At 36.6% G+C, this 15609-nt stretch overlaps 1 protein-coding gene across 1 annotated transcript; it reads left to right on the forward strand.

Moving 5' to 3' along the window:
* Positions 1-4381: 4381 nt before the first annotated feature.
* LOC113774151 (putative late blight resistance protein homolog R1B-14) lies at positions 4382-6871 on the forward strand. Its single transcript, XM_027318719.1, has one exon. It carries the CDS (start codon positions 4382-4384, stop codon positions 6869-6871), a length of 2490 nt encoding a protein of 829 aa, XP_027174520.1.
* The last annotated feature ends 8738 nt before the right edge of the window (positions 6872-15609 follow it).

A 15609-nucleotide genomic window follows, 5' to 3' on the forward strand; every position in this document is an offset into this window, starting at 1 on the left:
GCAGGGGTTCCACACTTTGCCTTCTCGGCGTACTTCGGGGTTGGTTCGAGCTTACGTGCCAAGGTCTTGGCACTGGCGCTGGGGCTTCGGTTGTACTTGCAGAAGGGATTTTACAACGTCAACGTACAGGTAGATTCTCTCGTCCTGGTTGGGATTCTACAGCGTCGGCTTCTCTGGCCGTGGGCGATACGCAGGGAGATGGATGAGATTTGGGACATGGTGGTGGATGAGACGCGGGTGTCACATTGTTTCAGAGAGGCCAACAGGGTGGCAGACTGTCTGGCAAACGTGGGCGCCTCGACTCGTCACCCGGTAGTTAGAATATATGATCAGTTCAGTGCCCTCCCACAATTGGCGCGGGGGAAAATTAGGCTAGATAAGTCAGGTGTTCCTTCTGTTCGAAGAAGGAGAGTAGGCTAGCTCTAAGGGTAGCTGAGACGGGTGTCAGGGTGGCTTTGTATCCATGGTATCTCGTTTTCAATAATTAGAAAAAAAGATATTATTAGTAAAAAAAAAAAATATGACATGTTTTATTATCATGTAAATAATCAAATTTCACAAAAAAAAAAATATAAGACATGTTATATTTGGGTTAATATAATCACGTGCAAAGTACGTGAACTTTTACTAGTTTATTAAATGGATTGTTGATTGAATTCTTGGTGTTAATCTCAAAATTAAATTAAAGTCCTACGTCATTGACATAAGCAATTATATATAACGTGCAAGATTAATCAAAATAATTTGGCAGTATGGTGTGATTGACCCGGTTGCGAAATTAGTGCTGCTAGATGTATTAAAAGATTATTAAGAGCGTAATTAATGCTGTATTATTCAAACATTTGGACTAATGACTAAGGGTCTTGCAATGGAGTCGTTTTCTATAATTTTTTTTTAAATAATCCAAGAAATGTCCATTGACTATTTGTCATTTCTTTTCTATATACTAGCAATCTGTGACCAGAGAAAGAGAAGAGCACTCGATTGTGAGGTTTTGCAGTTCTTATCTCCTTTCACATTTGAGCGTTGTCTCATCATCTCTAAATTGAGATCTCTGCTGGTTCTCTTATTAATCTTTGATTAGATCGCCTCCAGCACTAAAGTATTACTTGCATTTCTTCCGCTTTGGATTGGATGATTTCCGTCCAATTTTTAATTTAATTGAAATCACATGGAATTATGATATAGGTTTTTAAATCAGAAAAAATTAAATTAAATATTTAGCAAACCACAAGAAGTTTTTGATATTTTACCCTTTTAATTTTGATTGAGATATGTGATTCCTCTGTTTTCTAGTGCATGAGCTGTGTGAAAATTGAAAGTTTAACAAACGCCAAACCATGACAAAACGTTTTTGCAATTGACTAAATTGTAAACAGCCCCAAACGTTTCAAGATTTTAATGATTAAAGGGAGCCCTTTTTGATTGGTTAGACAGCCGCAGGAATGCTGAATCGTGTATTTATCAAAATATGATTACAAGTAACCCATAATAATATTATCAATACATAACACTCCAGTACAATTAACAACCACCAAAATTATCAGAAGAAATACTAATAATTAATTCCAAGGTAATATGATCTAATCTTAAATAAGGGTACCTACTTCCTACTAGTTATCATAAAAGGGTCATAAACTGAAATTATAAAAATGAAACTTATAGTCCAAAGCATTAAAACTTCTATTTATTGGAAAACACCATACCTGAAATCGAATTGTACTCGTATAGTTTTTACAAATTATTGTGTTTGGATAGCACATTTTTTCATAAATACTATTTTATATGTATCACAATTATAATTCCCAATTAACTTGTTGTGCAGTGGGGTCGTTCTGATGACATGATTGCTAAGAGCGTAGTCAATGCTGTACCATTCCAACAGTTGGACTAATGGATAACGCAGTGCAGTGGGGTCTTTTTTTCTTTCAATCATCCAAGAAGAATCCAATGACTATTTGTCATTTACTTTCTGGACACTAGCAATCAACGTACAGAAAAGAGGAGAGCACTTGTTTTTGAGGTTTTGCAGATCTTCTCGTCTCCTTTCATATTTGAGAACTGTTTTATCTCTTAAATTGAGATCGATACATTCCGGTTCCCTTGTTGATCTTCCTTTTATTAGATGGCCTCCACTAGTATCACTTGTATTTCTTCCACCTTGGATGATCTGCAAGCGCTGGAGAACGGTTATCCAGAATTTCCAAATTGGCCGCAGAAGTACCTGAGACGCAAGCTAAGACATCTGAGAACATTTCTTCTGTGTGCGAGAAAATACAGCAACGATGATGTGCAATTACCATTTGACAACAAAAAGAACCAGGCAAATAATCATCATGCAAGCCTAGAAGCTCTGGCAGTTCGGATTGGCGAAGCCATTCCCAAGTGGGCAAAGGAGATCCAATCTTCTTATCAGCCTTGGAAAGTGGTCCATCATTTAGAAAAAGACTTGGGATCCTTCGAACAAGAAATTTGCGAATGGTACGTCGTTTTCTTGGGTTCCTCGTCACGGCAGTCCAGTAATTCGGTCGTTCGAAAAGATGACCTTATGGAATTCATGGATTCTCTTCTGGAGAATCTAGTGAATTTTCGTCCAAAGAGTCGGCTGGCACATCAAGTTCGACTAATTAAAGCCCTTGAAGAGAAGCTGGCGTTCATGAAAAACTTCATCCGTTTTCTCACACTGCATGACGTTGAAAACACAGAATTGGGACCCTTGTTGGTTCACACTGAAGCTGTGGCTGTCAATGCAGCAGGCCTCTCTTATAAGTTCCAGTTTAAGAAGGGTTTCGGATCGCCCGAGGATATCAAGGAAAGCATTTCGGAACTGCCGCAGAAGATTATTCCTGTTGAACCGCAAGTCCTTGAGACTTGTATGCAGGCCCTGATTGCTTCAAAATTATCAAGACGATCATACGGAGATACAGATGAGCACATATTGAGAGACTTCTACCATTCTCTCCTGTGTAATCTTTGGGAGATACTAAAGTGACAGGTTGTCAGCCTGTGCAATAATAAAACCTGCTCAAACTAAAAGTAATTTCTGTAGACAGCGGTAAGCAGGGTCGAATCCACAGGGACTGGGAGTAATTGTTTCTTTTCAAACTCACAGTGACAAAGGGGGGTGTTTTTGTGGATAGGCAACTAAAAATAATTAAACAATCCAACTAAAAATAAATAATTAACTAGCACAAGTTTAGCAGGAATGAAATCAAGAATAAATAAATTCTAGCCAAGGACGCAACTACTCTGGCACAGTCCAATCATCCGATCATTGATGCAAGAGATGTTCACTTAATGTATTAATAGGCTAGTTATAGTCTGACGACCAATTTTTCCTTAAATTATTGATAATCAAGGTACGACCGTTGATTACCCCTAATCAGCAAATACTCCTAGGTACGACCATAGGAAGTAATTTTCCAATTGCATTAATAACTAGAAAAACCTAGCCCTAATCAATAACACGCTACGAGGGTTATTTAAATTAGATCGCACGTTCCCCTAATGTGTAAACACACCAGTTGCCACTAATATTAATCAATCAAACAATTACGGATTTAATTGACTAAATTGGCACGAGATTAATAAATCACATTGAACATCGGGCCCTTGACATCCAATTAATAAAATAATCCCATGAAAATTCAAGCAGACAACGTGCAAATATTAATAAATTAAGGAACACGTGAAAACTAATTAGATCTCACAGATTTTCGGGACTGCGCCGTCGAGTTGACCCTTGACTAGATGGAAGGCTTAGCCACGCCGCATAATGAAATCACCACACGAATTAATAAATTGCAAAGGCATTGCGTTTTCTATTAGGAAGTAAGGAATAAAAGGTGTTTTTCCCGTTGGGGAATATTGTCGAACACCTGGCGTGTGTCAGAGGCCAGTCAGGAGAAGGAAAGAAAAACTAAAGACTAGGCTAAAAACTAAACTAAAAGATAAACTAAAAACTAGCCCTGTCTTCTTTCCCTACGTTCCCTATTTAAGGAACAAAAGAAAGATAGACTAAAGCTATCTAGGTGGTCCCCACACATGTGGACAAAGCCTCCCAAGTACTTCTTGTTCCAAGTCTCTTTTACGTAGCTTTCTTTGAAGAGTCCAAATGACTTATAGCTTTGTGGTCCCCACCAATCCAAGGGCCAAAGGATTGAAGCCCTTAGAAGTCTCCATATTCTTCATAAAATCCCTCCTTTTTGGTAGTTTTCTGTTTCATTCCTGAAATTAAGTCCAGATACCAAATATGAGTAGATATCAGCAATTAACACAATATTTATCAGGGATAAAAGGGGAAATTAATAATAAAATTACTAACAAATTATACCCTATCATAAAGCATGGTACTTGTCCTGTGATTTTGCGTCAACTACAAATGTTTTACGAGGGGCTAGACTCCTTGAGAAACATTTTGAAGGAGAAGCCAAAGGAGTTCGATGAGAAAGTAAGAGATCCTACTCGAGTCGTGAAATGTTATGGAGGAGATTTTATTTCCCCACTCTCTCTGAATGCAATCAAAGACGCTATACAAGCCAAGGATATGGATATCGTGTGTTCTGAGTTATTGGAAATAATTAAGCTCATCGATGCAGTAATCACAGAGAAGTGTCCAGAATCATCATCATTCACTTTTCCTACGACCAATGGACTGGGCTTTGTTGATTCCCTTCTAGAAAAGATGATGGATGTGACAAGTTCTGAGGCTGGCTCGATTGCTTTGATCGATCATCCAATTCAAAAAGTCCAGGAAGAACTTGTTTGTTTACGTTCTTTGCTGCGGAAAATTGTGGGCCTGCAAAATGAAGATGAGGAGGTCCAGGCAATTTGGAATCGTATTGTTGGGGTGGCATACAGGATAGAGTTTCTTATTGACTCCTTAATAACTGGAAATATCTTAGATTCTTCTTCAATGTCCATTCATTCCATTTTAGAAGAAATGAACATCATTAAAGCTGCGGCCTTGAAGATTTGTGATAGCGAAAGACTTGGTGGAAAAGTTAAGGAAGTAACGAAGAGATTCAATCACATGCCACAAGAAGGAAGTAAGCCAATAGTCAATGATGTGGTGGTGGGATTCGAGGATGAGACGGCATCGATAATCAATGGACTCAGATATGGATCACGCCAAGTGAAAATTGTTTCCATTGTGGGTATGCCGGGATGCGGTAAGACAACTTTGGCTAGAAAAGTGTACAATGATTCTTCAGTGAATTCCCATTTTCAAGAGCGTGCTTGGTGTACTGTTTCTCAAATATATCAAAAGAGAAATCTGTTGCTTCAAATTTTGACTTGTATTGAGTCCAAGCTTCCTGAGGATGTTTTTAAGATGGGTGAAGAAGATCTGGCTCTTCAAGTCAAAAGACGTTTGCTGAAAAACAGATATCTCATTGTTTTGGACGATGTATGGGACATTGATGCATGGAACGGATTGGAAGCCTCATTCCCTGATGATGGAAATGGAAGTAGAGTTATCTTGACAAGTCGGCTCCGTGGTGTTGCTCCGCAAGCCAAACTCGACCATGAACCGTATTCTCTTCCTCAACTCACTCCTAATGAGACCTGGGATTTGCTAAAAGGGAAGTTATATCCTGGACAAGATTTGGCTCCTCCAGAACTATGTGAAATTCGACAGCAAGTCGTGGAAATGTGTCAAGGACTACCTCTTACGGTTGTCATTCTTGCCGGAATTCTCTCAAGGATGGACCGATATGGTTGGAAAGAAGCTGTGGAAGGTTTAAGTTCAAGGAATGTTTCTAGTACGGAACAATGTACCGCTACATTAGAGCTGAGTTACAAACATTTACCTGATACTTTGAAGGCATGTTTTCTTTATTTTGGAGCCTTTCCAGAAGACCATGAACACAATACCAAGAGGTTGATTTCTCTATGGGTCGCTGAAGGACTTGTTCAAAAAACTCAGCTCAAGAGATCAGAGGATGTGGCAAATGATTACCTGATGGAACTTATTAGCAGAAGCTTAGTCATAGTTTCGAAACCAAGATCCATTGATGGGGTCAAAGCTTGTCGCATTCACGATTTGTTATATGAGTTTTGTGTGACAAAAGCCAAAGAAGAAAAGCTTTTGCAGCGGGTACGTAGGTATGATGACTTATCTGCTTTCACTGTGCCATGCTACCTACGCCGCTTATGCATTATTGATTCTAAGGTCGAGCACTTTGACAACTTGAGGTTATTTTCTCCTGCCATACGCAGTCTATTATTATTCAGTCACAATGAAGACAGTATTAGTTTTGACCTTCGATTCATTTTTCACATCATCAAACTTGTCAAAGTGTTAGATTTGAGCCAAATTGGACTCGACCCCTTTCCTAGAGAGGTAGAACTGCTTGTTCACTTGCGCTACTTGGCAATTCTAGGTCGAGGTAAAATCAGTCTCCCATCATCAGTATGCAATCTCCCGAATTTGGAAACTTTGATTTGGCAAAATTCTTCAACTCATCGTTCAGTTTCACTACCAGATACCATATGGAACCTGAAGAAACTAAGGCATTTACAACTAATTGATGAGGTCGATAAGCATTATTGTTTTTTTTTCCCTAGAGACAATCTTGACAACTCGTCACAGTTGCGTGACTTAGATTTCTTGTCCTGTTTGTCTCTCGATCCTGAGGAAAACATCAGCAAGCTGTTGAGAAAGTTTCCAAATATCCGCAAGCTGAGATGCTCTGTCAATCTCAGGCCAGATGTTCAATATCATGTAGTAATGGATTGTCTAAGTCAGTTGGAATCACTCAGTCTGAGTTGCGTTATTTATGGAGGTGACCGATATCAGTTAGATTTCCAATTTCCTTTGTGGTATGCTGATGACAAAATTAAAGTAACCAAACTTGGAAAACTTACATAAGCAAAGTTTAGCTAGCGCCAAATGCAGCAAAATGTTTGAAACGATGAGGAAGTATGATTATGTAGTCACTAATTAAAAAGGTTCATAATCTATGCTATCCCTGTCCATCTTGTAATCAATCTCAGACTTGAAATTCAGCTACCAAAACATGGTACAATGCAATTCTAAATGGGACTAGTAAATTGAAGGAAACAAGGAAATCATCTAGCAAACGTACTAAATATGCAATAAAATCATTTGATGCTAATATCACTCAATCCACCAAACCATCCAGGCTCCACATCTGCTCGAAAGTTGACTCTAGAGGGTGGTTGTGAAGCAAGTAGAACCTCCTTAATGTTGTTTAGGATTCGTTTGTCATAGGGGTTTCCAGAGTTCACATACTTTTGGTGAAAATGCTCATAAGATGTCTGCACAAGGCATAATATAGAAATTGCATCATAATTTGTTTAAGCAGCTATTTAGACTGGCCTTCTATGTTTATGTGCCAAAGCAGAAATTTCCTCAAAGCTGTGCACTTTAAATAATTGTTGTACCAAAAATTCAGTACTGTTCTCAAAAGAATTTCCCGTTAATTAATATATTTGACATACATGAAATACAATCATGCAAGAAAAATATGCATGAATTCAACTTTGAGATCAACCGTGATGATACTAGTACTGTTGGCATAAATGAAAGTATAGAGGGCAAACCTGGTTTATAGCAATTAGATAAACATGATAACAAGAAAAGCCAGCAAGAAAACACATGGCTACAAAACTGAATAATGTCAATGCCACAGTCTCCGGGTCATTTCTTAGCAATCCAATCACCCCATTGCCGTCTCCGGGCAATTTGTGATGTAGTGATTTGCATGAAAAGATAAACATGAAGGCAAACAAGAGCAGTCCTGTCAATAGAAATGTTACATGAAGCCGATAATTCCTCTGCATTTTGAAAGAAAAAAATTAGAAAGTTATAGTTAGTAAACTAATTTTAATGCCAGAAGGACTTGCAGGCTTGTGATCATACATACCAGTCCCACACAATGCCCGATCCAGGTGCAATGGTGATCGAATTGTTGGATGCAATTGTTACAAGTTGCACAATGACAGGTTCTTGGTGGACGATAAATGTTACAAATGTTACAATACTTCAACTTCACCTCTATCCCATTTATGACAACTACCCTTGATCTCCTTCTGCGTTTACCAGCATCAATTGTTCCTAGATTATTTCTAGGAATTATACCAGGATCAATGGTACTGACAAATACCAAGCTCACAAGAACCTGCATTGAGGGCAATATATAGTTACATAAGGGCATTCGGTTACGTTCACAACTTTCTCATACAAGTGTGCGTGTGAAATTTAGTTTAGAACTAACAATTGTTGTCAAAATTGAAGATGTTACGATGATGGCCGGATTCCTTATATCACTTGCAACATGAACCGCAAATGTCCAACTTGATAGACTAATAGCAATGGCAGTTAAAATCAGCCCTTTTGGATCCGGACCACAAATCAGTCTCCCCTTGAAAAAGAATACCTATATTCAGAATAAGACGTCCAACATCAAATCCTCCTCCTTTTTTTTTTTGCGTAAGCATCAAATCCTCCATTTCTTCTTTGATTTAAACCAATAAACTAAAAGTTTTATCAGGATTCAGCATAGTACAATGATAAGTGACGGGTATTTTACATACGTGCAAGCTAAAAAATACCGAATTACACCCGTTCACTGCAAGTATACAGATCAACTAGTAGTTTAGGGTATATATCGGGTCGATCCCACAAGGAAGAGTGAACAATTACCGGTATTACTAAAGTTTCTCTATTATTTAGACTATCAATAAATTATAACAAATTTAACCTACTGAAATTATACAAAATAACAAATAAAAGCTCCTTAGGTTGTGGTATCCCTAACTACTCATGCAAGTGCTATATTTGGATCATTGAGTACTACATCTAGGCTAATTATGGTGTAATTTCCTTATGCATTTGAATCCTACTTTCGTAGTGAATCAATTATACTCATAACTAATCCATACCTATTTTCATGGTTATGAAATTAGCTACAAGTTCATTTCTTCAATGAAATTACATGAAATGAATCACTAAAAACCACATAAGTGCACATCTACTTTCGTGAGTGTACTCCCTATGTTTAGCACTTCTTGAACTAGTGTTAAATCTCAATTTTCATTGCAGAAACAACACCTTAGATAATCACAATTAATGGTACCAGATTAATCATGATTTCAAGAGCTAAAGTGCTAAATAACTTGCTCAAATCATAGCAGTCAAATAACCAAATAATAAACACTAACAATTATAGAAAGTTCAACTAAACCCAAGGTATAAACTTTAGAAACACATAATGAACACAAAATCCAGAACTTGTATATTAACTAAACTTGGAATCAAATACAAAAGATAAAGAGTTTGGAAGGAATACAACCCTTGTCACATGAGCTTTCTTCCTTGCCTTCTTCATCCTCCATCTTCATCCTAATCTAGATAATAAACAAGAATGGAAAAGCTACACTACTCTATACTAAGCTAAACTAACACTAGGGAGATGAAAGAGCTACATTTCTGCAACTTCCAACTTCTCCCGTATGTCTCTCTCTATTTTCTGCTATGAACTCCAATCTCCTTTTTGCAATGAATTTGGCTCTTTTATGATGAAAGGTGGTCAAGAAATGAGGATTACATCTCCCTTTTACAGCTGGGAATGTTTCTCACATGTCTAGCATCCAATGTGAGTTGGTGGAGGTGAAATTGAGTTTTACGCGTACAGAGCAGCCTTTTCTGACCAGTGATCCGAGCTGCTACAGTACCTCGGATCCGTATGGATCCGAGCTCGGTTCCACTAACCCAGAAACAACCGAGGGTTCGGATGAATTGTGGATCCGAGTGTGGATCACTTGCTCTGTTTTTGGCCCAACTTCAACCAATCTTTTCTTGATGTTAGAGGCTGAACCAGCTCATGTCTAAAACACGAAAGTTGTAGCCTTTTGAGTTATCTTTCTAATGCATCAAGAATCACCTCATTTGGATCTGTGTAGGCTGAGATATGACTGAAATACCCTTGCCTGCTCATTGCCATGTTCCAGCTTCGACCAGTAGAAATTTGCTATTGTAATTCGGCATTTTGACCTGGAAAACCTTCAAACTGGATTTAGATGTCTTCACCAAAGTTGTAGATCTATCTCTTATCTTCAAATGAGTTTAAGAATCATCCCAATCCGATCATTGTAACTCAAGTTATAGCCGAAATACGAAAATGTGTCAAAACTGTCAAAATACACAAAATCCAAGTAAAAAGTGATAAAAACCTCATTTAATCACTTAAAAACATTTATTCACCAATTATAGCCAAAATGATTCATATTCTTCCAATAATATAACCAAAGTGACTAAAAATAATATAAAATGTCATACAATTATTACGTAAATTAGTCACTTATCAAACTCCCCCACACTTAAATCATTGCTTGTCCTCAAGCAATCCACACAAAATCAATTACAATGATTTAAGAGGTGAAACAATATATGCACTTTGTCCAATTTAATTCCTCAAGACTTGGAAAATAATTATTATATAATTATTCAATTTACACTAAATACTCATAATATCAAGTAAATGAAAGATAATTATACCCTAAATTCAACAAGTTAAACTTAATCTCTTACCCTAACCTAATTTCACAAATAAGCAACCCACATAGTCGATTTATAGCCTTCCTCCTCCTATAATCATCTTTTTCTCAAAATTCTATAACTAAGAGGGATTTATTCATACTAATTTTACTTAAATAGTGAAAATGTCTTTTTACGCGAAAATCGACACTTTTAGGTGAAGATCCCCGGTTACTCAACATTTCACTTATTCAAGTTGCTATGCATACTCTTAATTCAAATACCTTTTTACGCGAAAATCGACATTTTTAGATGCCAACCCCCGGTTACTGGGTACGAGAATCATTGGAGTAGAACAATTTTTATTTACTTTCTTTTCTTTTCTTTTTTTCTTTTTTTTTCTTTTTTATTTATTTATTTATTTATTTTTCCCTCATAGAAAAATATATAAAAATAATCAAAGGAGGAGTATAACCTTTATCGACTATATCAATCACTTACTTGCAAAATTAAATAAAGAGAAGAAATCTCATTAAACATGTAAAATTATAGGCATAATTTTCCTCACTTTACCAAATATACTTTCTAAAATGTAAAAATTCTAATTGTATAATAACTATTTCCAAGTTAAATGAGGACTAAACCTTCCAAAATACACATAAAGTTTCAACAATTGGAAGAATAAAACACTTAAGGTTGGAATACTTTGCCCTTTTTGAATGAAAATGCAAAAATTTGAAGAACTTTTGGGTCATAGTGAAATATTGGAAAAGATTTTAGAAAAATTTTTACAGAGTTTCTCCTTATAAATGGATGAAAACTCCCTGCCAACAAACCCAATTTCAAGCAAATTATCCACATGGCAAATAATTCAAACACAATTCCAATATTTCTAAGCATTTAAATCCACAAAATATCATCACATAGCATTAGAATGCAAGTTCACATATTTCCTCCCCCACACTTAAACTTCACATTGTCCTCAATGTGAGAAAAGGAAAATAAAGAAAGAGTAAAAGAAAATACTCCCCTTATGACTTGCGCAATCCGAATCCATGTCCAAGTGATGAATTTCCAACCGTATTTGAGAAAGAATGGAAGTTCACTTATTGCACCCTTTGCAATTGAGATCATTTGCATGAACTCTTGCCATTGCCACCTACAAAACACACAAAAACATTAATCAAACAACTAAAACTTACTAAAAACAAGCCAACATGAAGAAAAGTGGAGTTGAAAAGTGATCCAAGCCTTCGTTTTTAAAAGGATCCGAGGTCGTTTTTGAAAGGATCCGAGGTCGGATCATTGTGAGTGAGCTCGGATCAAGAAGTTCGAATTTTTTTCTGATTGCAGAAGTGGATCCGAGGCCTCGGATCCATATGGATCCGAGCTCGGATCCATTGAATCTGCACTTATTGCAGAATTTTTGCAATTTTCAGTTTGACCCCAATTCTTCAAAATACACCCTAGATCATTTCTATGTCAAAATAAATCGTTCACGCACATGTAAAATGATCTAAACATGCATTCTAAACCTCTTTAATGCATCAAAAATCACAATTACTGAATTTGAGGTATTGAGATCTTTGATCAAACTTCGCCTTTTTCACCTCATTTGGTCACTTTTGCATCTTTTTCCAAAACCTACAAATGAAAAAATAACAAAATAACTCAAACTCATACTTTAAACATAAAATCACTCCAAAGTAACACCAACTTAAACAAGCATTGGGTTGCCTCCCAATAAGCGCTTCTTTAAAGTCAATAGCTTGACTATTTCTCCTCATTTTTCAAGGAGGTTTAGTTAACGAATAATCCACCATTTTAGGTCGTGGTGGATCATTAAATGGTGACTTTATAGCCAAAGCCACATGATCTAATGATGTGAGAAATGGAAGTGACTTACCTATCCCAAGTGTTCCATAGATATTACCTTGAATATGCACCACTTGAGAACTTACCAAAGGATATGTCATAAGAGTATCTTGGGCAGGAATACCTTTAGAACCTATACTTTCACTGCACTCCTCAAGAGGGGTGAAAAATGAGTCATTAAAACTCACCTCTTGAGGCTCAAAGTTAGTTCCAAAGATATTATCATGTGAAATGGACATTTGCTCATTGAAACACAATTGAGATTCATCATTTTCATCTGCATTTTCACATACAACATTCCCATCATTCATGCTAGGATCATTTTGCACATTATTAGAGGAAATAACTTCACACAATGCATTCAATTGCTCATGTATTCGACCAAAGTGAGAAGCTAATTCATCTAACCTTTCCTCAATCCTATCAAAACGGTCGGAGGTTGCATTTGCTAGCTTTTCTATGGCTAAATCAAATTGATTAGAAAAATTTTCTACAGCTAGCTCCCAAGATGCATTAGAATCATTAGCTAATGGTTCATTTTCTAACTCCCAAGGTAGAGGTGTATTAGCTAACTTCTCTATTGCCAACTCCCAAGATGGTTTTGATTCATATTGGACACTTTCAGGTTGGTAATCATAAAAATACGGATAATCACTATATGCACATTGATTTTGCCAACCATAAGCAGGAGACTTGCTCCAATTAGCACTATATTGATCAAAACAAGGATTGTAATGCTCTAATTCATCATAATAATCCACATTTTGTGCTTGCATACATGTATTAGTAGCATGATAACTTCCACACAAGTCACAAATCACATGATAAGAATTAAAAACATTAACATTCCTCCTCTGCTCAATTTCATGCATCATGGTGTCCATTTGAACTTGTAACTTAATTACATCAAATTTTGCCTTTAAGCACCTTAAACCATCTTCAAAAGACATACATTCAGTAAATTCTTGGTTACCTCTATTAAAGGAGCTTTGCACTTGGTAACCATCCATTACCAATCTTCCATTTCTCAAGCATTGTCCTCCAAATTGTCCTACCCTTCTCATCACCTAAAATTGCTTTTAAACAACTTAAGAGCAAAATTAGTAAGAAGAATAGGTGATAAAATGTATACACACAGAAAATACTAAAATGACAGAAAATAACATTCACACAATAACTAACAAAATGTCTAAACTAATAAAGTTACTCTTCACACCGATATTGCCAAATCTTCCCCGGCAACGGCGCCAAAAACTTGACGGGTATTTTACATACGTGCAAGCTAAAAAATACCGAATTACACCCGTTCACTGCAAGTATACAGATCAACTAGTAGTTTAGGGTATATATCGGGTCGATCCCACAAGGAAGAGTGAACAATTACCGGTATTACTAAAGCTTCTCTATTATTTAGACTATCAATAAATTATAACAAATTTAACCTACTGAAATTATACAAAATAACAAATAAAAGCTCCTTAGGTTGTGGTATCCCTAACTACTCATGCAAGTGCTATATTTGGATCATTGAGTACTACATCTAGGCTAATTATGGTGTAATTTTCTTATGCATTTGAATCCTACTTTCGTAGTGAATCAATTAGACTTATAACTAATCCATACCTATTCTCATGGTTATGAAATTAGCTACAAGCTCATTTCTTCAGTGAAATTACATGAAATGAATCACTAAAACCACATAGATGCACCTCTACTTTCGTGAGTGTACTCCCTATGTTTAGCACTTCTTGAACTAGTGTTAAATCTCAATTTTCATTGCAGAAACAACACCTTAGATAATCACAATCAATGGTACCAGATTAATCATGATTTAAAGAGCCAAAGTGCTAAATAACTTGCTCAAATCATAGCAATCAAATAACCAAATAATAAACACTAACAATTATAGAAAGTTCAACCAAACCCAAGGTATAAACTTTAGAAACACATAATGAACACAAAATCCAGAACTTGTATATTAACTAAACTTGGAATCAAATACAAAAGATAAAGAGTTTGGAAGGAATACAACCCTTGTCACATGAGCTTTCTTCCTTGCCTTCTTCATCCTCCATCTTCATCCTAATCTAGATAATAAACAAGAATGGAAAAGCTACACTACTCTATACTAAGCTAAACTAACACTAGGAAGATGAAAGAGCTACATTTCTGCCGACTCCAAGCTTCTCCCGTAGCTCTCTCTATTTTTTCTGCTATGGACTCCCAACTCCTTTTTGCAATGAATTTGGCTTATTTAATGATGAAAGGTGGTCAAGAAATGAGGATTACATCTCCCTTTTACAGCTGGGAATGTTTCTCACATGTATAGCATCCAATGTGAGTTGGTGGGGGTGAAATTGAGTTTTACGCGTACAGAGCAGCCTTTTCTGACTTTGGGCTGCTACAGTGATCCGAGCTGATACAGTACCTCGGATCCGTATGGATCCGAGCTCGGTTCCACTAACCCAGAAACAACCGAGGGTTCGGATGAATAGTGGATCCGAGTGTGGATCACTTGCTCTGTTTTTGGCCCAACTTCAACCGATCTTTTCTTGATGATAAAAGCTGATTTAGCTCTTGACCAAAACATAAAACTTGTAACCCTTTGAGTTAGCTTTCCAATGCATCAAGAATCACCTCATTTGGATCTGTGTAGGCTGAGAAATGACCGAAATACCCTTACCTGCTCATTGCCCTGTTCCAGTTTCGACCAGTAGAAATTTGCTATTGTAATTCGGCATTTTGACCTGGAAAACCTTCAAACTGGATTTAGATGTCTTCACCAAAGTTGTAGATCTATCTCTTATCTTCAAATTGGTTCAAGAATCATCTTAATCCGATCATTGTAGCTCAAGTTATAGCCGAAATACGAAAATGTGTCAAAACTGTCAAAATACACAAAATCCAAGTAAAAAGTGATAAAAACCTCATTTAATCACTTAAAAGCATTTTTCACCAATTATAGCCAAAATGATTCATATTCTACCAATAATATAACTAAAGTGACTAAAAATAATATAAAATATCATACAATTATTACGTAAATTAGTCACTTATCAGCGATTATGATGGATGAAATGGCTCAGATGATTCCACTCCATTCAGTGCATGCCCATGAGATTTTCCATAACATTGGTCGTCAAAAACTTTCTTTCGAACCACCCAAGAGGAATACTAGCAATGATTTGACTCGAGCATCAACTCAAAACCTTGTTTTGTATCATACTTTTCCC

Source organism: Coffea eugenioides, chromosome 6, assembly GCF_003713205.1.
Source record: "Coffea eugenioides isolate CCC68of chromosome 6, Ceug_1.0, whole genome shotgun sequence".
NCBI classification, from domain to species: domain Eukaryota; kingdom Viridiplantae; phylum Streptophyta; class Magnoliopsida; order Gentianales; family Rubiaceae; genus Coffea; species Coffea eugenioides.